This window comes from Nilaparvata lugens, chromosome 6 (genome assembly GCF_014356525.2).
Source record: "Nilaparvata lugens isolate BPH chromosome 6, ASM1435652v1, whole genome shotgun sequence".
Classification (NCBI taxonomy): Eukaryota; Metazoa; Arthropoda; class Insecta; order Hemiptera; family Delphacidae; genus Nilaparvata; species Nilaparvata lugens.
Window position 1 is genome coordinate 53,310,833 of NC_052509.1, and position 26,636 is coordinate 53,337,468.

At 35.3% G+C, this 26,636-nt stretch overlaps 1 protein-coding gene across 1 annotated transcript in view; it reads right to left on the minus strand.

Moving 5' to 3' along the window:
• Positions 1-12,299: 12,299 nt before the first annotated feature.
• The window catches only part of LOC111046949 (large proline-rich protein BAG6), a 71,737-nt gene continuing 57,400 nt past the window's right edge, over positions 12,300-26,636 (minus strand). Inside the window, exons 21-24 of the mRNA XM_039431490.1 lie at positions 25,895-26,080; positions 24,646-24,873; positions 20,869-21,025; positions 12,300-14,550 (exon numbers count right to left, since the gene is read on the minus strand). Of these exons, the coding sequence (XP_039287424.1) occupies positions 14,342-14,550; positions 20,869-21,025; positions 24,646-24,873; positions 25,895-26,080 (780 nt within the window). The 3' untranslated portion in view covers positions 12,300-14,341. The remainder of the gene's footprint in view (positions 14,551-20,868; positions 21,026-24,645; positions 24,874-25,894; positions 26,081-26,636) is intronic.

The following is a 26,636-nucleotide window of genomic DNA, read 5'->3' on the forward strand; positions in this document are numbered from 1 at the left end:
TTTCAAGGTCCCCTTAGTCCAAAAAAGTGGTTTTTGGGTATTGGTCTGTATGTGAGTGTATGTGCGTCTGTGTACACGATATCTCATCTCCCAATTAACGGAATGACTTGAAATTTGGAACTTAAGGTCCTTACAATATAAGGATCCGACATGAACAATTTCGATCAAATGCAATTCAAGATGGCGTCTAAAATTGCGGAAATGTTGTCAAAAACAGGGTTTTTCGCAATTTTCTCGAAAATGGCTCCAACGATTTCGATCAAATTCATACCTAAAATAGTCATTGATAAGCTCTATCAACTGCCACAAGTCTCATATCTGTAAAAATTTTAGGAGTTTCGCCCCATCTATGCAAAGTTTGATTTTAGATTCCCAATTATCAGGCTTGAAATACAATTTGAACAAAAAATTTCAAGTAGAAAAGATTGAGCATGAGAATCTCTACAATTAATGTTTAGTAACATTTACACCTAAAATTGAAAACAAGCTCGAAATTCGAGAAAATGTGTGTGATTATTCTATTGCTTATCAATGACTGTGTGTGATTATTCAATTGCAAATATTGTTGGCAACTGTTGATTCTATTAAATCATTCACTATTATATTTATGAAGAGATAGCAGAGCTCGTGTGTCTCTAGCGTTATTGTCCTGTCACCAGCTGACTCAGATCTTTGTAGACTTAAGATGCGCGTGAACACTAGCGTCAGGTGATTAATTTTCATTACGGGAAGGAAAGTTGTGTGAGTGCGCCACACCATATTTTTTTTTTAAATTGAGCATCGATAAGTTTTTTTGAAATTTTTGAATTCTAAGGATAATAGAATTTTTAGGAAAAGGGGTTTCCTTCATACGCCAATATATTACTGTGAAAATCAGACTATACAGTCATGATAAATTAATCGGCTGTGAAGTGGATTATTAATATTGCATGCAATTAATAACAAAATAGAAATCTACTGGTGTGACGCACTCACAGAACTTTCCTTGCCGAGTTATCGGAAATTTATTTTAAAATTGATCAGCTGACGAGGTCAATTCTGCTATCTAGGCGCGATGCACATGGGAGAAACACGTTTCAGGAAACGTGAAACGAAAGTTGTTTGCAGCTTGCTTGATCCGATTACACAGGATTGTGCACACTGCGTTTCATGAAACTCCAGTATCTTTGATTGCGTGAAACCAAATTTGGTGAAACTCAAATAATCGGTATCCTCATAAACATTATAAATAATTTAATTAGCTCAATTTGTGACTGTAATTTGAAATATTTACAGAAAATTATGGCAGGAATTTCATTCCAAATAAAGTTGGCTGAAGCTGTAGAAATTTGATAGGATCACTTATGAGCAAGTTTGCAACAACGAGGGAACTATGGTCTCGATCCCTGATCAGTGGGTGTACGCAGTATTTTCGTCTTTTCGTATTTTCGCCAGGGACACACGACACGGCAAAACTGCCGGACCGGCTGTTTCACCGGATCCGGCGCCGGTTGAATACCAGAACACACTGCAACTGCTGTTCGACGGTCGCCGGACACGGCAGCAATAATAACAGAATATATTATGTTTAATGTACTTATAGGTTCTCAGTCGCATTCATTCAATGGCACTGTCAAGAGCTCAGAAATTGTCTGTGCTACCGTATGTTTGCTCCACCACAGAAGAAAAAGGAAATGATGAAAGCTTGTCGGATGTTTTATATAAATTTTCAAAATGGCGGCTATTTAGGAACTTGAGAAGTCAAATTTCACTTAACAAGTACCATTTCACAATAAAATGCAATGATATGTTGAATGTTAAAGATCATAGTGTTTAAGAACTCCCTACCAATTACTCTAGGGTAAGATTGTTCTCATTGTTCCTGGGTAAGAAGCATAATTATCTAAATATCATATATTTAAATTGTCCAGAAGTCTTCAGTTACTCACACAGCGGTCGGTCATTTTGCTTTTTTCAATTATTTTTTTTCTAAATAATGGTTGAACATACGAAATTGAAACTTTGCACAATCATTTATGCATCAACAACTAGACAAAGCTACCAAATAATAATGATACTTTTTCAAATTCATAAAAAAACCTGAAGACTTCTGGAAAATTTAAATATGATATTTAGAAAATGTTTGTTACCCAGGAACAATGCCCTAGAGTAATTGGTAGGGGGTTCGTAAACACTCTGTATAATGAACATAACATATATAAACATATTATAATAATTGTAACACCCAATTTTTGAGATCTTACAATAATTAGATGAGAGAGGCTAATGTTATTCAACAACAAGTGGTAGATGAAGAGCAATGGTCGCCAAACTTATGAGCCTGTGAGCTAGAATAGCATTTATAAATCTTCTAGTGAGCTACCAAGCAATATTAGACAGAAGAAAGTACGGTACGCAAAATGAAATTTTCACACTTTTATTGCCTATAAAGATACATTTCTAGTGTTGAAATCTACCTATCTCATAGCAAAAAGTATAACAAAAGTTGAAATGTACATTTCAGTGAGAGCAGTGGAACTCTTTTTGGTCATCAAGTATTTTCTTGATGTTTGGAGTGTACGTTGTAGCCGCCATTCTGATGCAGTTGTCCAATTGTTCATCAGTCAGTCTGTTCCTATATCTATTTTTATGAATTTCATACTTGAAAAAGATGCTTCACACAAGTAGGTAGAGCTGAACATAACTTTCAACCTCAATGAAACTTGAATAATATTTGGATATTTTTCTTTTGGGACTTGAGGCCAAATATTTCCAGTTGTGGAAATTGATCTGAGAGACAGATCATTTTGAAAATCCACAAATTCCATTTCAACTAAAGCCTGATATCCACCAAAATGTTTTACAACACAAGCTGCAAAATCTTCTGCATAGATCTCTACAAAAGAGATTTGATGAATTTTACCATATTTGATATGTTTTTATAATCTTGAAATCGTTGATCAAACTGTTGTCTCAAGTCTGAAAGAATTGTAACGTATTCTTCTTGGTTATTGCTGCGGTGCTGTGGAGGATTTTTCTCGTCATTAATTTTCTTCAGACTGGGAAAGTGTATATATTCAAATTGATGTTGTTTTTTTCATGACGAAACACTATATAATAACTTTGTTATAGTTCAGACACTGTGTTATATATTGTGTCAAATATTTGAAAAAAAAAACACTTACTTTTCTTGGAGTATTGAGGTATTGAGTACCTCAAATATTTACAAGTAACACTAACACAGTGTCTGAACTATAACAAAGTATATATATTCAAACTGGACTACATTCTTTTGCTCGAGCGTTTCAGTGAGCTACCAAAAACTACTCCACGAGCTACCGGTAGCTCGCGATCGACTGTTTGGCGACCACTGATGTAGAGGCAGGGCCGGCCGGCTGTTTTCCGAACCGTGTGTTCATCTCCATATGTACAGCCGGTTGTTCCTCCGGCTGATTTTCTCGCCGGGTCCGGTTTTTCGCCGACCGGCTGAAGTGTGTCCTTCTCCATGCCTTCCTGTGTATTTGCACTTCGCCCGGCAAAAAACTGTTCGTGTGTCCCCGGCCACCATGACAAAACGATCACATCGTCATCGGAATCCATCTTGAAGCTGACGGGAAAACCGTTTCTTTTGTATGCATGCGCGAGTGAAACGGATTGCATGAAACAAGTTTCATGATAACGGTGTGCATCCCGCCTTACAGTGGATGATAGAATCTACAGTTGCCTCTCATGAAGTTTGCATTTGTTTGAATAATCACTTATTCACGAATTTTTGAGCTTATTTCCAATTTCAGGTGAAAATGTTCTAGACATTAATAAAATTGTAGATTTTCATGTTCAATCTTTTTCACTTGAAATTTTTCGTTTAAATATTGTATTTGAAGCCTGATAATTGGAAATCTAAAATTAAACTTTGAATAGATGGGGTGGAGCTCCAGAAATATTTTCAGGTATGGGACTTGTGGCAGTTGATAGAGCTCATCAATGACTATTCTAGGTATAAATTTGATCAAAATCATTGGAGCCATTTTAGTTGCCATATTGAATTGCATTTTATTGAAATTATAGAAGTTCGTGTCGGATCCTTTTAGTGTAAGGACCTTGAGTTCCAAATTTCAAGTCATTCCGTTAATTACTTACTACTTACTTACTCCTTGGCGTTACAGCTCATTCAGAGCCTTGACCTCCTTCAAAAAGCCTCTCCATTCGTCTCTATCGGCAGTCTTACGTCTCCATCCCCTGACACCCAACTTCCTAATGTCATCATCCACATCCTACAGCCAACACTTTCTCGGACGTCCTCTCAGCCTTCTCCCTCCTGGGTTGTTCCTGAAGATCATTTTTACAATTCTTGAGTCACTCATCCTCTCAACATGTCCCAGCCAACTCAAACGCCTCAGTTTTATCTCGTCAACAATTTGACATTTCTGGTACAGATCTCGCAGCTCTTGATTTGATCGTATTCACCATTCACCATAAACATATACAGGGCCAAATATCTTTCTCAAAATCTTTCGCTCCCAAATATTTAATATATCCTCATCGTTCTTTGTCAAAACCCATGTCTCTGCTCCATACAAAACAATAGGCTTTATGACTGTTTCATATATTTTTATTTTCACTTTCCTGGACAGGGTTTTGGATCTCAAAAATTGGGTCAGAGCATAATAGCATCTGTTTGCGGCAGCTAGTTTTGCTTTTATGTCAGTCTCAACATTATTGTCATCTTTTATGATGGATCCAAGATATTTGAAATTGGTCAATCTCTCAAAACGATAATTGTCAACGTCAAAAAATCTGTCACCTGTGTCCTGGACCCTACTGCTTTTCAACTATTTGGTTTTTCCATACCATAGGTAAGGCTAAGGTAATTTGGCTTTCCAAAAAAATTCAAGGTACCCTAATTTCATGTTTTCTATAGGTTTCAAGGTCCCCTGAGTCCAAAAACATAATTTTTGGGTGTTGGTTTGTGTGTGTCTGTGAACACGATAACTCCATTTATACCCTAGATAGCTATTCATAAGCCCTATCAACTGACATGAAACTCATTTCTGGGAAAATTGCAGGAGCTTCTTGATATTCTTGAGAAAAATGGCGGATAATTACTAAAAAACCATGTTTTTCACGGTTTTCTCGAAAACGGCTCTAACGATTTTCTTCAAATTTATACCATGGATAGCTAGCTATTTATAAGCCCTATCAACTGCCGTGAATCTCATTTCTGGGAAAATTGCAGGAGCTCCGTAATATTCTTGAGCAAAATGGCGGATAATTACTAAAAAACCATGTTTTTCACGATTTTCTCAAAAATGACTTGACCGATTTTTCATACCCTGTATAGTTATGTATAGCTAACGATTTTCTTCAAATTTATACCATGGATAGCTAGCTATTTATAAGCCCTATCAACTGACATGAAACTCATTTCTGGGAAAATTGCAGGAGCTTCGTGATATTCTTGAGAAAAATGGCGGATAATTACTAAAAAACCATGTTTTTCACGGTTTTCTCGAAAACGGCTCTAACGATTTTCTTCAAATTTATACCATGGATAGCTAGCTATTTATAAGCCCTATCAACTGACATGAAACTCATTTCTGGGAAAATTGCAGGAGCTTCGTGATATTCTTGAGAAAAATGGCGGATAATTACTAAAAAACCATGTTTTTCACGGTTTTCTCGAAAACGGCTCTAACGATTTTCTTCAAATTTATACCATGGATAGCTAGCTATTTATAAGCCCTATCAACTGACATGAAACTCATTTCTGGGAAAATTGCAGGAGCTTCGTGATATTCTTGAGAAAAATGGCGGATAATTACTAAAAAACCATGTTTTTCACGGTTTTCTCGAAAACGGCTCTAACGATTTTCTTCAAATTTATACCATGGATAGCTAGCTATTTATAAGCCCTATCAACTGACATGAAACTCATTTCTGGGAAAATTGCAGGAGCTTCGTGATATTCTTGAGAAAAATGGCGGATAATTACTAAAAAACCATGTTTTTCACGGTTTTCTCGAAAACGGCTCTAACGATTTTCTTCAAATTTATACCATGGATAGCTAGCTATTTATAAGCCCTATCAACTGACATGAAACTCATTTCTGGGAAAATTGCAGGAGCTTCGTGATATTCTTGAGAAAAATGGCGGATAATTACTAAAAAACCATGTTTTTCACGGTTTTCTCGAAAACGGCTCTAACGATTTTCTTCAAATTTATACCATGGATAGCTAGCTATTTATAAGCCCTATCAACTGACATGAAACTCATTTCTGGGAAAATTGCAGGAGCTTCGTGATATTCTTGAGAAAAATGGCGGATAATTACTAAAAAACCATGTTTTTCACGGTTTTCTCGAAAACGGCTCTAACGATTTTCTTCAAATTTATACCATGGATAGCTAGCTATTTATAAGCCCTATCAACTGACATGAAACTCATTTCTGGGAAAATTGCAGGAGCTTCGTGATATTCTTGAGAAAAATGGCGGATAATTACTAAAAAACCATGTTTTTCACGGTTTTCTCGAAAACGGCTCTAACGATTTTCTTCAAATTTATACCATGGATAGCTAGCTATTTATAAGCCCTATCAACTGACATGAAACTCATTTCTGGGAAAATTGCAGGAGCTTCGTGATATTCTTGAGAAAAATGGCGGATAATCACTAAAAGCCATGTTTTTCACGGTTTTCTCGAAAACGGCTCTAACGATTTTCTTCAAATTTATACCATGGATAGCTAGCTATTTATAAGCCCTATCAACTGACATGAAACTCATTTCTGGGAAAATTGCAGGAGCTTCGTGATATTCTTGAGAAAAATGGCGGATAATTACTAAAAAACCATGTTTTTCACGGTTTTCTCGAAAACGGCTCTAACGATTTTCTTCAAATTTATACCATGGATAGCTAGCTATTTATAAGCCCTATCAACTGACATGAAACTCATTTCTGGGAAAATTGCAGGAGCTTCGTGATATTCTTGAGAAAAATGGCGGATAATTACTAAAAAACCATGTTTTTCACGGTTTTCTCGAAAACGGCTCTAACGATTTTCTTCAAATTTATACCATGGATAGCTAGCTATTTATAAGCCCTATCAACTGACATGAAACTCATTTCTGGGAAAATTGCAGGAGCTTCGTGATATTCTTGAGAAAAATGGCGGATAATTACTAAAAAACCATGTTTTTCACGGTTTTCTCGAAAACGGCTCTAACGATTTTCTTCAAATTTATACCATGGATAGCTAGCTATTTATAAGCCCTATCAACTGACATGAAACTCATTTCTGGGAAAATTGCAGGAGCTTCGTGATATTCTTGAGAAAAATGGCGGATAATTACTAAAAAACCATGTTTTTCACGGTTTTCTCGAAAACGGCTCTAACGATTTTCTTCAAATTTATACCATGGATAGCTAGCTATTTATAAGCCCTATCAACTGACATGAAACTCATTTCTGGGAAAATTGCAGGAGCTTCGTGATATTCTTGAGAAAAATGGCGGATAATTACTAAAAAACCATGTTTTTCACGGTTTTCTCGAAAACGGCTCTAACGATTTTCTTCAAATTTATACCATGGATAGCTAGCTATTTATAAGCCCTATCAACTGACATGAAACTCATTTCTGGGAAAATTGCAGGAGCTTCGTGATATTCTTGAGAAAAATGGCGGATAATTACTAAAAAACCATGTTTTTCACGGTTTTCTCGAAAACGGCTCTAACGATTTTCACGAAATTCGGAATATAGTAGGTTATGATATCAAAATTCGATTGCACTAGGTCTCATCCCTGAGAAAACTCTCTGAAGGACATGAAAAGGATAATTCATCCTTGGAAAAACAGATGATGATTTCGTCGTCTGTCGATAACAGAAGATGCGTGTGCCTGTGTGGGAGATCAGCTGTGTAATCAATTAGCTCATCGTATCTCGCGAGAAATCTAGAAATTTTAATTGACTCGATCAAAATACAGTAATCTGATTTGTTGACATGAGATGGTATATCATAATATTCTAAGTTAATCATTATTTTACAGTTCTAAGTGATTAGTGAGTGTTATTTTGTTATTCAATTTGGTATGTAAACAATCTAAATTAGAACTTTTATGTTTTCAATATTTGGACTGAAAATTTCACTTGAATTCAAGTCTATGAAACATAACCTACTTTTTGGAATATTAAATATTCCAACTATAAATTTTATAGTGAATAAATCAAAATTCGGGGAAGAAACAGTTTTGGGCTGTGCCTGTTAGTCCTTCCCCAATCATTTCAAAGAATTGAGTTCTGTTTATCAATGAATAAATAACGAGCAAAGCTTGGTGCCCCGATATTTGGTATTAATAGATAGAATTACAAAATGTACTTGTTCAGATGATATCTTTATTCCAAAAACCAAACCATTTGAAGATACATTTTGTTCGACTTGTGTTATTATTTACTCCTGTAATGTTAAAAAGTAAATACTACCAACAACACAACATCAGTGACAACCTGTTCCAATTTATGATAAATATCGGGGCACCGAGCTCCGCTCTGGGGTACCTACAAAAGCATATAAAAATTATTAAGAAAGAAGAAATTATAATAAATATTCATAGTTCATATAGAAAGGTTCTATCTAATCACAGTGGATTGAGATTAATTCGCAGAGGAATGCAAAAATTTCTCTCACAAAAGCATGTTAAATTTTAATCCTGATTAATTTCACGAGAACCAAATCACAGAAGACCATCTCAAAAAGATAGCTTATCTGATTGGTTCTACTGGAATTAATCAGGATTAAAATTTAACCGGCTTTTGTACAACTGCCACTAAGTACCTGATTGAATTAGGTACAAAAGTTCAACAGCTGAGTCATAATTTTGTCTGAGTCCTACACACATGCACTCGCTCACTCACTTCCATTATCAACAGACAACGAAATTATCAGCTGTTTTTCCAAGGATGAATAAATTCTTTTAATGTCCTTCAGCGAGTTTCCCCAGGGATGAGAACTAGTGCAATCGAATTTTTATATTATAAACATACTATGTTCTGAATTTCGTGAGAATCGTTAGAGCCGTTTTCGAGATCCGGTGAAATACAAACATATAAACATCTAAACAGAAATTTCTCGTTTAATAGTATAGGATTTAGAATACCTAAACTTGCCGACATTATATTGTATGAATAAAATCGTTCCAAATTTGTATGAATGTTCACCAAAATTGCTATGCAATATTCTTTTGCAATAAAAGAATATAAATGATATTATTATTCAACTTTTTATAAGTAACCTTTACATTTAAAAAGCAAAGCCTCCCTTACTTATCTTTTAATATCCTATTAAAATATTTGTAATGTAGTTATTCCTGATGTAATGTAGTACTTTTTAGTCCTTCCGAACAAGAACGGGTGCACTGCTAGTCTCAAAAAGATACTTTATTTCTATTTTAAAAGAGATAAGAAACGATGGTATATATTTTTACAATATTATGAAAACAGAAAGAATTCCTCACAAGAACAAAGGTAAATAATGCCCTTCGGAAGATTAGAATGTAAGATGTGAATTTTATTGTCATACACTGACTAATGCAAAAAACTAAAGGGTTGGGAATTGGGATACTTTGGGGGGCATTACACTTGGATGGGGGGGGGCTTGCGCCATTGCCCTTGGGGGGCTGGGCACCCCTGGATGGATCCAAGATATTTGAAATTGCTCAATCTCTCAAAACGATAATATTTGTCAACCTCAAAAAATCAGTCACCTGTGTCCTGGACGCTGGACCCTACTGCTTTTCAACTATTTCGTTTTTCCTTACCATAGGTAAGGCTAAGGTAATTTGGCTTTCCAAAAAAATTCAAGGTACCCTAATTTAATGTTTTCTATAGGTTTCAAGGTCCCCTGAGTCCAAAAACATGATTTTTGGGTGTTGGTTTGTGTGTGTCTGTGAACACGATAACTCCTAATTCCTAATTAACCGATTGACTTGAAATTTTTCGTTTAAATATTGTATTTGAAGCCTGATAATTGGAAATCTAAAATTAAACTTTGAATAGATGGGGCGGAGCTCCTGAAATATTTTCAGGTATGGGACTTGTGGCAGTTGATAGAGCTCATCAATGACTATTCTAGTATAAAATTTGATCAAAATCATTGGAGCCATTTTAGTTGCCATATTGAATTGCATTTTATTGAAATTGTTCGTGTCGGATCCTTATAGTGTAAGGACCTTGAGTTCCAAATTTCAAGTCATTCCGTTATTACTTACTACTTACTTACTCCTTGGCGTTACAGCTCATTCAAAGCCTTGACCTCCTTCAAAAAGCCTCTCCATTCGTCTCTATCGGCAGTCTTACGTCTCCATCCCCTGACACCCAACTTCCTAATGTCGTCATCCACATCCTACAGCCAACACTTTCTCGGACGTCCTCTCAGCCTTCTCCCTCCTGGGTTGTTCCTGAAGACCATTTTTACAATTCTTGAGTCACTCATCCTCTCAACATGTCCCAGCCAACTCAAACGCCTCAGTTTTATCTCGTCAACAATTTGACATTTCTGGTACAGATCTCGCAGCTCTTGATTTGATCGTATTCACCATAAACATATACAGGGCCAAATATCTTTCTCAAAATCTTTCGCTCCCAAATATTTAATATATCCTCATCGTTCTTTGTCAAAACCCATGTCTCTGCTCCATACAAAACAATAGGCTTTATGACTGTTTCATATATTTTTATTTTCACTTTCCTGGACAGGGTTTTGGATCTCAAAAATTGGGTCAGAGCATAATAGCATCTGTTTGCGGCAGCTAGTTTTGCTTTTATGTCAGTCTCAACATTATTGTCATCTTTTATGATGGATCCAAGATATTTGAAATTGCTCAATCTCTCAAAACGATAATTGTCAACCTCAACAAATCAGTCACCTGTGTCCTGGACGCTGGACCCTACTGCTTTTCAACTATTTGGTTTTTCCATACCATAGGTAAGGCTAAGGTAATTTGGCTTTCCAAAAAAATTCAAGGTACCCTAATTTCATGTTTTCTATAGGTTTCAAGGTCCCCTGAGTCCAAAAACATGATTTTTGGGTGTTGGTTTGTGTGTGTCTGTGAACACGATAACTCCTAATTCCTAATTAACCGATTGACTTGAAATTTTAAACTTAAGGTCCTTATACCATGAGGATCCAACAATAAGAAATTCAATAAAATTAAATTCAAAATGGCGGAAAAAATGGTGGATAATGACTAAAAAACCATGTTTTTCACGGTTTTCTCGAAAACGGCTCTAACGTTTTTCTTCAAATTTATACCCTAGATAGCTATTCATAAGCCCTATCAAACTGACATGAAACTCATTTCTGGGAAAATTGCAGGAGCTTCGTGATATTCTTGAGAAAAATCACTAAAAAACCATGTTTTTCACGGTTTTCTCGAAAACAGCTCTAACGATTTTCTTCAAATTTATACCATGAATAGCTAGCTATTTATAAGCCCTATCAACTGACTTGAGTCTCATTTCTGGGAAAATTGCAGGAGCTCCGTAATATTCTTGAGCAAAATGGCGGATAATTACTAAAAAACCATGTTTTTCACAATTTTCTCAAAAATGACTTGACCGATTTTTCATACCCTGTATAGTTTATATATCAGCTCTATCAACTAGCATGAGTCTCCTCCCTGAGAAACTAACAGGGGGTCCACCCCATTCTTGAGAAATTTACTTTGTAACCTCTTTCTCGTGCGTGAGGTAGGTAGGTAGAGCAGTTTATTCAAAAGAACACATGTCGATATTTTATTTGTAGAACAGCTGTTTTGACAACTTTTAAAAAATCCTCAAATTTCATAATTCAAACAAAGGAAAATGTACTCTGAAAACAATAACAATAGTATAATCATAGTTTTAATTATTTAGCCGCCAATCGGCATAATGTTATTCCCTAAATTATCCTCGTTAATGAGGCTTATAGATCAATGAGCAAGGAAAGTTGTGTGAGTGTACCACACCAGATTTTTTGGACTTTTGAATAGTTTTGTTGTTTACAACAGATGATTAGCATTGTTGATGAACTTAGGGCCATATGCTGACACTTCTACGTCTCCATGTTTAATAGTAATTTTTTTTCATTTATCATAATGTGTTTCATACTGGGCTTTAACGAACAACTGATATTTCTCCGTTTAAACAGAGTATCTGCATACGGGACAAACCCTAGACAAGACAAAATTTACTCCGACGGACAGTATTAGGGGAGGCTGGTCTATAACTGCGTGAGTTCTACTGTTCACAGAACTACTAGTAATAAATGCACACACATAATTTTTCCAATATAATTTTTTATATTTTTCCATTTTTACACTGTTGTATTGATTTTTAAACTTTTTACAGACAAATATTATGAATCAAGTCGCATAATTCTCAAGTTATAGTGGTTGAACTAACAATAAGTGACAACTCAAAATACTTAATCACTAATTGTAATATTGTTTGATTTATAACTTTATACAAATAAATATAATCAATACTTCATAATAGTCAAGCTATCGCTTTATTCATAAAATAAAACACATTTCAATGTAAATTAAAATACGAATTTGAATTATAACTCGTTAATAATCATAGTCAAATAATATAAATAAGTCTTACAATAGTCAATGTTTATAGACAGTAGTAGTAGTAGTAGTATCATAGTAGGTTGGCCTAAAACTCAAACCTTTTAAAAGTAATTAATAATCTTCATAATCTGCTCTGCTCTAATGTAGCTGAAACAACTTCATCACGTATAAATTGTAAATTGTACACATCAATCAATTTAATATTATTCTAATTAAAGTGAGTATACTAAAACATTTCTTACAGTACTTGAAGTAAGAAGAGAGGAAAAACGTTTTAACAATCATAATTAAATACTTCATTTCGATTAAAAGTATCAAGTGGAAAATGTGTTTCTAAAGTTCTTGATTGTTGCACCAATAAAGATTAGTTGTAGTATAGTTTTGTAACCTAACATCAAAAATGTTTGGTGTTGAAAATCATCTTGGAAATATACAAACATCAACACTCTACATGATAATAGTAATAATATTAACGAGACAGTATAATAATGGTTTTAAAGCTGCAGATCAAGTAGTTTGAATAATTTAAATATTCACTCTTGTATTTCATATATTTGGATTGAATAAATATAATTAACAAATAGCAGCAAGAGATAGTTGATTGATTCAATTATAAACAATTCATTAAAATCATTGGGAGAGAACCTACAGGCACAGCACAAAAATGTTCCTCAACGGTTAGGAGTTTTGTAACCATTAATCAAACAAAAATGGAGCCTCAATTTGAAATTATCTAAAAGTGAGTAAATGAAAGAGAATCTTCAAATTCAAAACACAAAGCATCACTCGACACTTTAAAGCCCGTATTGTATGAAGTAAACTACGCCAACTAGGCTGGGTCACCAGTGAGACAGCAGCAGTACAGTTGTTTGAGCTGAATTAACTGGATTTAAATGAGTAGCTTCAAATGAAAAAGTCTGATGAAACAATTTACTAATTTTCAATCACACAATAAGAATCTTGACTTCAAAATATAAAAACGTCAAGGTAGCACAATAATCGTCAGTCTAATATTGTTTAAGATAAGCCAGCAAATTGGAGGAGAATGATATCTCTTGAATGCAACTACCAAGTATATTCAAGAATAAAATTGAAATTCATTTTCCCGACCAAAAGTTATTGGGAATCAATTTAACACATAATATTGAAGAAGGAATTAGAATATATAAACATACAATATAATAGAATTTATAAACATATTAAATGTTAATAAACTTTAATCAAACAAAGTGGATTTCAATTAGAAAATATACAAACTTCAATTCGATATCGAAATTCCTTGACATCAAAATCTCTTTTTCTTCTACTGCTCCTGTATATTTATCTATTACTTAACATTCGAATATTCACTCAACTACGTCAAGAGAGAATGAACTGAAACTGATATATACAAACATGAACACTACACCATAATCGTCAGTCCAATTGTTTCAAATATGCTAGCAGGTCGAATGAGGATAATGTATCGCTAAAACTTTCATTGCAAAACTACAATTAGCCTACTATTGATTAACACAACATGAATTAAACAAGAACACTGAAACATATTCCTGTAACTTTAAACACTGTATTTTCAAGAATAGAACTGAACATGTTTTTTAACCAAACATGATTGGAGATAAAATAGAGTTCTCAACCACACATGGTTGTAGATTAAATTCGAGTTCTTCAACCAAACATGATTGGAGTTTTAATTGGAATTCTTCAACAAAAGATAACTGTAGATTGAATTCGAGTTCAGAATCATGTCTATCACTTGGCGTCGAAATACTTGGCCGCATTGGGGTACTTGTCAGGCGAGTAGTCAGGGTGCGACTGGAGGCTGCGCCGTACACTACTGCGCACCTCGTCTCGGTAGGCCAATCGCAGACTGGCGTCACCGCTCGCGTCCTGTGCGACTGTTGCCGTCTCGACGCCCGGCGCCACTACTCCCGCCAAACTCACTGCCGTCTGCATGTTCTCTGCAACAATTCACAGGGAAACCAGGTATTAATGCCAGTAAAATAGTATATAGCATAAATTAATATTTTCGCTACACTACACAGAAAACGTACAATTCCGGGAAGTTTCTAGGTTAGAAAGATACCGCTTTACGAACAGTGTAAATAAAAACAGCTGGTCTCAATTTGAGCCTGGTAAAGTCAAGGTCAGTCGCGATACCCGTCCCAAAATGCAGCTGATATTTTGTTAGCAGTTCGATTTGAAACAGTGGAAAGTCAAGAAAAATACTTCAAATTGCATCTATAGAGAATGTATAATCAGACTGATTATACAGTTCCTATAATTGCATCCATCATTGCTGACAGCTGAATTGATAATAAATTACTAAAATTCTTCTATTATGCACTTTCAATGTTATCCTGTTACATTCTCAAATAGAAGAAAGGATGAGTCAATTTCGTTGGCCAATGAACTTGATCTGTGAAATAGCTCAAATAATATGTGAAGAAAATTTGAGGTTGATTGATGAAAGCAAAATAAAAAGTAACAGTCGAACACAGAAACCAACAAACAGACAACGAGTCGAGCCTCTTGTAATCAGGAGCAGCTCACAACGCTTGTTCTATAATATATTCTATAATATATATAGGCTACAGTGTTTCAGAAGTAGTGCCGAACATTTTAGGGTATTGTTCATGGATGATATGAGACTTAAAATATGACAAAATTTCTATGTACATAGAAATTAAGAGACAAAAAGTTAGCAAATTTTATCAAGATTTCAAGGGTACCTCATTTATTAAGATTGGTCGAAGAATAACATAGAAATGAATTCTTTTCGTACTGCATGCATGACCATTTTTCACCATTTAAACATCAATATAAATTTTCAATTCCAATTGTATTCAAGATGAAGCTATGAAACTCGGTATGGCTCTGTATGGCCATACAACTGAATTTACGTTTTTCAGATGATCTTGTTTGTCTTGTGCATTCATGCAGTACTAAAATAATTAATTTATCTGTTATTCTTCAATCTTTATCATCTGAATAATAAGGTATCCTTGAAATCTTGATAAAATTTTCCAACTTTTTGTCTCTTGTAAAGTGAACGTTTTTCGTGAAATTTGCCATAAAAAATTAAAATGGCCGCAATTTGGAATATATACATAGAATTTTTTCATTTCATTTTTGAAAGTTGAGTCTTCATCTTCATAGCATAATATTCATGCCAAATTTCAGATCAATAGAACATTTCGTTCTTGAGATAAAAATTCCTAAGTGAAAAAACAAAATGGCAGCTATAAGGATAACCGCTGAGTTTTGGACACTTCAAATAGGACATTTGTGATCTCCTATCATCCAGAAACATACCCTGAAATGTTCAACACTACTTCTGAAACACCCTGTATAAAATAGATTAAAATATTTCGAATTAATAAAGGTTATATTCACAAGCTTTCAAATGTAACCGTTATTTGCTAACTTGGGATTCTGATACAGCCATGTCTAATAAATGACAGGCCCACGAGTTGATATTACTGTAAACGTAGGTCTAAGATGAGCTGTCGAATTGGATAGCTTACCGGAAATGACCTGTGAGAGACTGCCCTGTGGCTTGGCGGCTGTAATAATCTTCCTCCTCTTCGATGGCATCCCTGACAGGTAGGCGTCACTGAAGGGCGGCTGCGAACTTTGTCTGCGCTGTCTCTGTGTGTCTCTTGTGATTATTGGCACCCAGTCCTAAAGCAAACAACCAAAACAAATTAAATTGCAAAACAAAACAATGATATCTGTAACTGTTTTTGTATTCTATTCGAGTTAGTACATAGAAGAGAATAGTATTGCAGTTTGTATGTAAATATTTTAAGGCTGTGCAAAGGCTAAAAATTAACTTTCTACTGGTGATATTTTTCAAAGATTTTCGATTTGTATATCATCAATCTATCAAAATGGAAAAGTTTTCTCAGGAAAACATTTTTTCCGATCATTACTTTTCGAGATATGAGTGCCTAAAGTTTAAATTTCTCGGACAGAACATTTCAAATTCGGTAAGAGATAAATCCATGAGATTTAAGGTAGGCGCACACAGATCGTCATCGGACGACGGCACGATTCGGACGGATCGTACATTTTTTAGGTGCTGCGCACACTAGTCGTCATCGGAGCATTGGCATTTTAGTTCATTGCGACGTATGTCGAGTCGTGTGCGAATTAGTTGTTTAAATTAGAATTGGAACCGTTTTGGGCGTAAGTTAGCCTGTGGTACTTTTCTGTAAGTTGAATAATTCTGAATGATTGAATAAATAAACAGAATTAGGAATTGAATAAACAAATATTACAGTATATAAGTGATGGATAGCAGTAGCGAAGAAGAAGTTATAATTGTTACTTGTTTGTTAGCCGAAGATGAAGAAGAGGTACAGCGACGTAGGAAGAGAAAACGAAAAATGTGGATCCAGAGAATTAATTAGAAAAGGATAGAATACGGAGAATTTAATCATCTCTTTCCTGATTTAATTGAAGACGAAGTTAAATTTTTTAGCTACTTCCGCATGTTGCAAATAATTATCTTTGAGCTTTTGAATGTCCTCAGACAACATATAGTTAAACTGAACACACTTATCGCCGTGCGATTGAGACTAAACAGAGATTAGCAAATCCTCCCAAATGTTGTCCTTCGTTGCTGGTTCGAATAAACGGGATGCTTCAAGTTGTACAATTCTTCATATTGTTGAACAATAATAATCAATTTCGCAGAATCCATATTGTGTGTGGAAAATAAGAATACCACGTGTTCAGTCGCTACGTACTAGTCAATCGCCTGTAAATGGATAATGCGAGACGATCCTACTGCGCACACCAGAACGGAAATGCCGGTCAGTCATTCAATCCGAACGGAGCCGTCGGCTTCATATACTCCTCTCGGGATCCTGACGGCATTTCCGATCTACGATGCGGATAGTATGCGCACTCCATTGAAAACTATCTAATCGTCCAATCCGTCCGATGACGATCTGTGTGCGCCTACCTTTAGAGAAAATTTTTAAGAGACAAAAAGTTAGCAAATTTTATCAAAATTTCAAGGGTACCTCATTTATTAAGATTGGTCGAAGAATAACATAGAAATGAATTTTTTTCGTACTGCATGCATGACCATTTTTCACCATTTAAACATCAATATAACATTTTCAATTCAATTGTATTCAAGATGAAGCTATGAAACTCGGTATGGCTCTGTATGGCCATACAACTGTATTTACGTTTTTCAGATGATCTTGTTTGTCTTGTGCATTCATGCAGTACTAAAATAATTAATTTATCTGTTATTCTTCAATCAATCTGAATAAATAAGGTATTCTTGAAATCTTGATAAAATTTTCCAACTTTTTTGTCTCTTGTAAAGTGAACGTTTTTCGTGAAATTTGCCATAAAAAAATTAAAATGGCCGCAATTTGGAATATATACATAGAATTTTTTCATTTCATTTTTGAAAGTTGAGTCTTCATCTTCATAGCATAAATATTCATGCCAAATTTCAGATCAATAGAACATTTCGTTCTTGAGATAAAAATTCCTAAGTGAAAAAACAAAATGGCAGCTATAAGGATAACCGCTGAGTTTTGGACACTTCAAATAGGACGTTTGTGATCTCCTATCATTCAGGAACAATACCCTGAAATGTGTTCGACACTACTTCTGAAACACTCTGTATAAATAGATAATATTTCAAATTAATCCTATTATATAACCGAGCAATTTCTGTATATATCTGGTTATTTCTATATCTGGTTATTTATGTTTTACGGATCTCGAAAACTGCTCTAACGATTTTCACGAAATTTGGAACATAGTAGGTTTATGATATAAAGATTCGATTGCACTAGGTCTCATTCTTTGGAAAACTCGCTGAACGACATTAAAAGGATAATTCATTCTTGGAAAACAGATGATAATTTCGTCGTCTCTCGATAACAGAAGATGCGTGTGCCTGTGTGGGAGAGAGACAGTTATTTCCAGCTGTGTAATCATAATCAATCAGCGAGAATTTTATCTAGCTAGACAATTTTTAATCGATTTGATCAACATAATCTGAATTGTTGACATGACATGATAATCCTCCTAAACTAGAGTATATAATAATTTTGAAAGTTGATCATTATTTGGCAATTTCAAGTGATTAGTGAGTGTTATTTTGTTATTCAATTTGGTTGTATGTAATCTAAATTATGAATATTTTGTTTTCAAATATTTGAACAGAAAATTGAACCTGAATTCAAGTGTATGGAACATAACCTACGTTCTGGACTATTTGTTGAGTATAAATCAAAATTCGGGGGAAAATCAGATTTGGGCTGTGCTTGTTAGTACTTCCCCAATCATTTTAAAGAGTTGTGTTCGGTTTATCAAGAATCAATAAATAAATAACGAGCGAAGCTCGGTGCCCCGATATTAAAGGTTATATTTAAAAGCTTTTCAAACGTAACCGTTATTTGCTAACTTGGGATTCTGATACAGCCATCTCTAATAAATGGCAAGCCACGAGTGATATTACTGTAACGTAGGTCTAAGATGAGCTGTCGATTGTAGCTTACCGAAATGACCTGTGAGAGACTGCCCTGTGGCTTGGCGGCTGTAATAATCTTCCTCCTCTTCGATGGCATCCCTGACAGGTAGGCGTCACTGAAGGGCGGCTGCGAACTTTGTCTGCGCTGTCTCTGTGTGTCTCTTGTGATTATTGGCACCCAGTCCTAAAGCAAACAACCAAAACAAATTAAATTATTGCAAAACAAACAATGATATCTGTAACTGTTTTTTCGCCACACTTGGATGTAATGAGCTGGTTTACGTGCGTCATATGTAGGCCGAAAGTGATTGTTTTCCGACCAGGCCGGTAAAACTTTACGGCCCTAGGGCTGTAAAATGACCTTGAATAACAGCTGATCGTGTCCGATCTCACAAAATCATAGAGAGATAATCTCATAACGACTGTAATAATCTATATAATTATGTATCGTGAATCGCGGTATTATGTCTATAATATATTTTATAAATTACTGTTTCATAATTTAATATTTATTATTGTGTTTTTGATATCAAACAATAGAATACGATGATATCTTCATAGCCTCACAATATAATGTTGGCTGCATTGTCCATTGTCAGGAAGGTACGTATCGCAAGTACGGTATTTAAAAGTGAAGAATCGATTTTGAAATCAAAGTACAATAATTGTATCAATATTAAAAAGTGAGGTAGAGTAATAATTGTTTCTTTTTTATTATCGAATTCCACTTCTTAATGCAATACAATCAACAATAATAATAAGAAAATGCAGCAGAGATCTGAAGTTTAAGGTAAGCCTACTGGTGAAACTCAGCCTTGACTGAAAAATTCCTAGTAATTTTTTCGTAATTCATTATTAAAACTTTTAGATTATTTTTCATGGATGATATGAGACTTAAAATATGACAAAATTTCTATGTACATAGAAATTAAGAGACAAAAAGTTAGCAAATTTTATCAAGATTTCAAGGGTACCTCATTTATTAAGATTGGTCGAAGAATAACATAGAAATGAATTCTTTTCGTACTGCATGCATGACCATTTTTCACCATTTAAACATCAATATAAAATTTTCAATTCCAATTGTATTCAAGATGAAGCTATGAAACTCGGTATGGCTCTGTATGGCCATACAACTGAATTTACGTTTTTCAGATGATCTTGTTTGTCTTGTGCATTCATGCAGTACTAAAATAATTAATTTATCTGTTATTCTTCAATCAATCTGAATAAATAAGGTATCCTTGAAATCTTGATAAAATTTTCCAACTTTTTTGTCTCTTGTAAAGTGAACGTTTTTCGTGAAATTTGCCATAAAAAAATTAAAATGGCCGCAATTTGGAATATATACATAGAATTTTTTCATTTCATTTTTGAAAGTTGAGTCTTCATCTTCATAGCATAAATATTCATGCCAAATTTCAGATCAATAGAACATTTCGTTCTTGAGATAAAAATTCCTAAGTGAAAAAACAAAATGGCAGCTATAAGGATAACCGCTGAGTTTTGGACACTTCAAATAGGACATTTGTGATCTCCTATCATCCAGAAACAATACCCTGAAATGTTCAACACTACTTCTGAAACACCCTGTATAAAATAGATTAAAATATTTCGAATTAATAAAGGTTATATTCACAAGCTTTTCAAATGTAACCGTTATTTGCTAACTTGGGATTCTGATACAGCCATGTCTAATAAATGACAGGCCCACGAGTTGATATTACTGTAAACGTAGGTCTAAGATGAGCTGTCGAATTGGATAGCTTACCGGAAATGACCTGTGAGAGACTGCCCTGTGGCTTGGCGGCTGTAATAATCTTCCTCCTCTTCGATGGCATCCCTGACAGGTAGGCGTCACTGAAGGGCGGCTGCGAACTTTGTCTGCGCTGTCTCTGTGTGTCTCTTGTGATTATTGGCACCCAGTCCTAAAGCAAACAACCAAAACAAATTAAATTATTGCATAACAACACAATGATATCTGTAGCTGTTTTTGTATTCTATTCGAGTCAGTACATAGAAGAGAATAGTATTGCAGTTTGTATGTAAATATTTTAAGGCTGTGCAAAGGCTAAAAATAAACTTTCTACTGGTGATATTTTTCAAAGATTTTCGATTTGTATATCATCAAGCTATCAAAATGGAAAAGTTTTGCCAGGAAAACATTTTTTCCGATCATTACTTTTTGAGATATGATTGCCTAAAGTTAAAATTTTTCGGACAGAACATTTCAAATTCGGTAAGAGATAAATCCATGAGATTTAAGGTAGACGCACACAGATCGTCATCGGACGGATCGTACTTTTTTTAGGTGCTGCGCACACTAGTCGTCATCGGAGCATTGGCATTTTAGTTCATTGCGACGTATGTCGAGTCGTGTGCGAATTAGGAATTTAATGAACAAATATTACAGTATATAAGTGATGGATAGCAGTAGCGAAGAAGAAGAAGTTATAATTGTTACTTGTTTGTTAGCCGAAGATGAAGAAGAGGTACAGCGACGTAGGAAGAGAAAACGAAAAATGTGGATCCAGAGAATTAATTAGAAAAGGATAGAATACGGAGAATTTAATCATCTCTTTCCTGATTTAATTGAAGACGAAGTTAAATTTTTTAGCTACTTCCGCATGTTGCAAATAATTATCTTTGAGCTTTTGAATGTCCTCAGACAACATATAGTTAAACTGAACACCACTTATCGCCGTGCGATTGAGACTAAACAGAGATTAGCAAATCCTCCCAAATGTTGTCCCTTCGTTGCTGGTTCGAATAAACGGGATGCTTCAAGTTGTACAATTCTTCATATTGTTGAACAATAATAATCAATTTCGCAGAATCCATAATTGTGTGTGGAAAATAAGAATACCACGTGTTCAGTCGCTACTGTACTAGTCAATCGCCTGTAGAAATGGATAATGCGAGACGATCCTACTGCGCACACCAGAACGGAAATGCCGGTCAGTCATTCAATCCGAACGGAGCCGTCGGCTTCAATATACTCCTCTCGGGATTCCTGACGGCATTTCCGATCTACGATGCGGATAGGTATGCGCACTCCAATTGAAAACTATCTAATCGTCCAATCCGTCCGATGACGATCTGTGTGCGCCTACCTTTAGAGGATACATTCTTCATGGTATTGTTGATTGAATAAAACAGAAATTTTCTGAAAATATCAATTTTTGAGTTATTAAATTTACCAAAAATAGCTGAACTAAAAGTTATTTTCGGTCATTTTTAGTAATCGAATAAATTTCTCAAAAATTGATATTTTCAGTAAATTTTTGATTTATTCAATCAAAAATACCATGAAGAATTTATCCCGTAAATCTCATGGATTCATCTCTTACCAAATTTGAAATTTTCTGTCCCAAAAACTTAAACTTTCGACGCTCATTTCTCAAAAAGTAATGATCGGAAAAAATGTTTTCTTTAAAAAACTTTTTCATTTTGATAGCTTGATGATATACAAATCAAAAAACTTTGAAAAATATTACCAGTAGAAAGTTTATTTTTAGCCTTTGCACAGCCTTAAATTGAATTATGTGAAAGGAAAATGTTCAACTGTGTTATTGTAGAATAACGATTATTTTATTGATTATAAGAGCATAGTGATTGTACGAGAATCAGTTTTATTTCAACCCCCGATCACATATCATAAGACACAGACAAGCAGTGGGAGGGCGATTTCCACAGAGCTTAACACCGTGTCATCGCCACCAAACACCCTGTGATCAGTGCGGCCAGATCGTCATTGTTGTCGAGTTATAGACCCAGAAACATGGTCACGTCAATAAAGTCGCCCGTCAAGTGCTAGTTGAGTACAGTTATTTGTTTTTTTGCAAGTGAAGGCAATAGTTCAGCATAAATCCACCGAAGAATGATTCAAGTTCAGGCATAAAACGCTATGAGTGATGAGGCACGTGAATGGTGTCGAAAAATTAATGAAGTCAGCTGAAATGACTTCCGGAATCGTTGTGATCCATGACAACTCGGCCCCACAGTGCTGGTGCAACCAAACAGTTTCTTCAGCAAATCAAATTATATATTTTTGATAACCAGCCAACCCTGACTTGGTCACGAGTAACTAATACCTTTTTTCAAACTTGAAACATGACTTGGGGGCTAGTACTTTCAATTTGATGAGCAACTCCAAAACAAAGTCATAGCTCATTAAACTCATTTGGCGGCAACATTCGTTGAAAAACATAGTCTACAGTTCAATATCTATAGTAGTATTTCACAACCCTATTGTTATAGCATATAGCTGACCTATGCATTGTCTTCTTTATGTCTCAATAGATTTTAGTCAGTTCTACTCAATCACTTGACGAGAGTACTTGGCTCCCGAAATTCTTTAATTCGGTTTCTTTGTAGTTGTAGCCCCCTGTGGGTTGGGGGAGCTTTGAGTCGAACATCGTACTCAAGAATGTGTTGAAAACCAGAATTCACCCACAGTATCCCTGCTTGTCGTAGGAGGCGACTAAAAGGGACCCAAAGGCAACTCCAGAAGTTGCCTTGCCTTCAAACCCACGGGATCTGCCCCATCAGGGCAGTTTCGGAGGGGCAAAAAGGAAAAACCCAGAGACCAGAGATGGGTGAAACTCCAGGCACAAATGCGCGTCAAGAGGCTGAGTCGAGGGTGGCTGGACACCCTAGAGGCAGTTTGGCGTCCCCTCTCTAGCGGAAGGACATACAAAAATACCAGGAGTGGAACTCACGTAGGTCACGAGTTTGTGGGTGGAGAGACCATACCTCAACACTGCTGAAAGAAGGGCGGCCATTTAGGCAAAACTTCTTGAGAGAGGTGAGACTTTTGACCCTGCGAAGTTTCGGAGGGGCAAAAAGAAAAAACCCAAGAGACCAGAGATGGGTGAAACTCCAGGAACAAATGTGGGTCAAGAGGCTGGGTCAGGGGTGCCGGGCGCCCTAGAGTCAACTTGGCCACTTGGCACCCCTTCCTCGGCGGAAGGACCTTCGAAGAAGGCCAGGAGTGGAACTCACGTAGGTCACGAGGACTAATCAGTCTGAAGAGACTGCCAAGCATATCACACTGAATTGCGACAAGCAACCAGGTGATGAATGGGATGTTAATATAGGGAAAAACTCCTGGTTCTGGTAAAGGACACAGGTATTGGTTTGCCTAACTAACATGCTACTTGGGAACACAATAAGCTTCGGTTGACGTGTGGGGTTCTTTGAACCTTTGGATCCTTGAATTCGTCCCTTCAAAAACAATAAACAATTGTAGTTGTAGTGTGAATAGGATTTTCAATGTTTAAAAACTTAGTCGTGTCGTCCAATTTCTCAATTTACGATGTTGCTGTGACACAAGAAAAGACGAAAAATTGTACAATTTTTTTATAAAATTTCGAAAATGTATCCGAAAATCATGAAATTTAAACTGCTAATTCTCTTCAACATGATATCATAGTTGGCAAAAATATTGGGATGCTACAACCACAGAACATAAACTGTAAAATAGATAGTATATTTTATTGTTAATACAGAGATCAAATTCAATTAATTTGCATTGATTTGTACTCACAGACGGCAGCGAACTATGCCAGGTCTCGGATCCAATAATGACGTCGGGCAGTGCGTCGGAAGCCACCTCCACTTGTGGGACGATGTCAGTGGCGGGGGCGGGGACAGGGGCAGAGGTTGGTGGCGGTGCAGAGGCGGAAACTGCCTCCTGCGAGGGGGCGGCCACAGCTCCCCCTTCCCTCGATCCTGCCACCCCACTATCCACTTCCACTTCCATTGGCTGTTGCTGCTAACAAAAAATTACAATAATTAATAATGAATAATGAATTCATTTATTAAATTACAATAGTTTTTGGCGTGACTGGAAAAAGAAGCCTTGAGCTCCAGCCACGAGTTCTAAAAATAAGAAATACATTTTTTAATCTAATAACAGCAGTACAAATGATACAATTCTGTTGATGGATGATAATCTATGGATGTTGAATTTTATCAATAGTCAACTACATGATAAACAAAATATAGATACACAGAAAAATAATATAAAAATTGTCAAGTTTTAATAATTTTTACACAATTAATATTGCCAAAAATTGTTGATTCAGCCAACTCAATTCTCAATTTAAAAATAATAGTTTTGTTTTACCCACGATCTTATCAATCTCAATTTGGTTTTTGTTATTTTATCCTTAATAAAGTCTTCCGAGATTTTATTTATTAGTTTATTACTCTGATATTCAAATTGGTATTTACTAGATGTTGATTAAGTAAAATTAATATTGAAAGCATTTACTACAGTTGGCCGTATATTATAAGGGATTGTGCGACTGGTAAATTAATGTGTATTTTTATTAATAAAAATAATCAATTTATTTATTTATTATTAATAATCTCACAATCGATAGATTGGTTTGATTTTATTTATTGATTGGAGGATTTGAAAAATGTTGTATTGTAGTTCAAATTTTGTATTGTAGCGAGGACTTGGCAAATAACAAATATAAACAATAAAAATATTCAAGATGCATATTGACATCCCAGTTTTATAAATAGTAGCAGTTTCAAAAGATAGGTTAGACTTACAAGAAGTAAAGTTAAATTTACTGTTAGGTGTTAGAGTACAAAATTAAAACTTTTGAATTGACTTCGTTAAACGTATTTTGTGTGACGTAGAATTTGCTTTTGTTATCTCATAAGATTTAACAAAAAATATAACAAAGAAAACATTCAAGATTCAAGTATAAAAAAGTCAGTCAGCGTCCTCATGGAATAAACAAACGAAGAAATCAATAATGAATGAATGAATGAATGACCTCAGGAGCAGCAGCACCAGCAGCATCACTGGGAGTTTCGGTATCTGCCCCCCTCTGGACATCGGGCCTGCGGTAGACAATGAAGCGCTGGATGTCGTCATCCGACATGAGGGTCGTGCGAGCCAGAAACCTCCACAAGCTCTCTATTGTACGAGATGCGCCCGGAACGCCTAATGCCACGTTATCCTGACACAACAAACAAATAAATCTATAAAGCATTTCCTTAAAACTAAAAGGAAAATTATAGAAATAATTTGAATGACAGAAACATAATTGCATAGCATACTTTTTTATCAATTTTCAAGACACGACATGTTTTAACAAATTATCACGAGATTCACTTTGGTTGGCATTCCTTATTAACAATATCAAATAATGCTTCCCATTTGACCAATGTTGTAAATCTCACAATAGGACATCTCCAAGTGTCTAAAAACGTTGTCTTTAAAATAAATAATGGTGTCAACATGTTGTGCCTTTAAAAATGAATCAAAATAGATACTTCAGTGTTTAATAGTTTTAAAAACCCCCTATTTTGCCCTGAAAAATACATCACATTATTGATTAAATTGTGGATGAGAAAACTGAACTTTACCGCTAGCTCAAAACGCCACTTGTTTTATTAAATTACTTGTTAACAATGCAACGTTTCAAACAAACCTCATGATTTTTCAGTTATTTTATCCAGTAACATTTTAACCTTGAACATTCGGGAACAGAACTGTTTTATTTATTTGTTGAT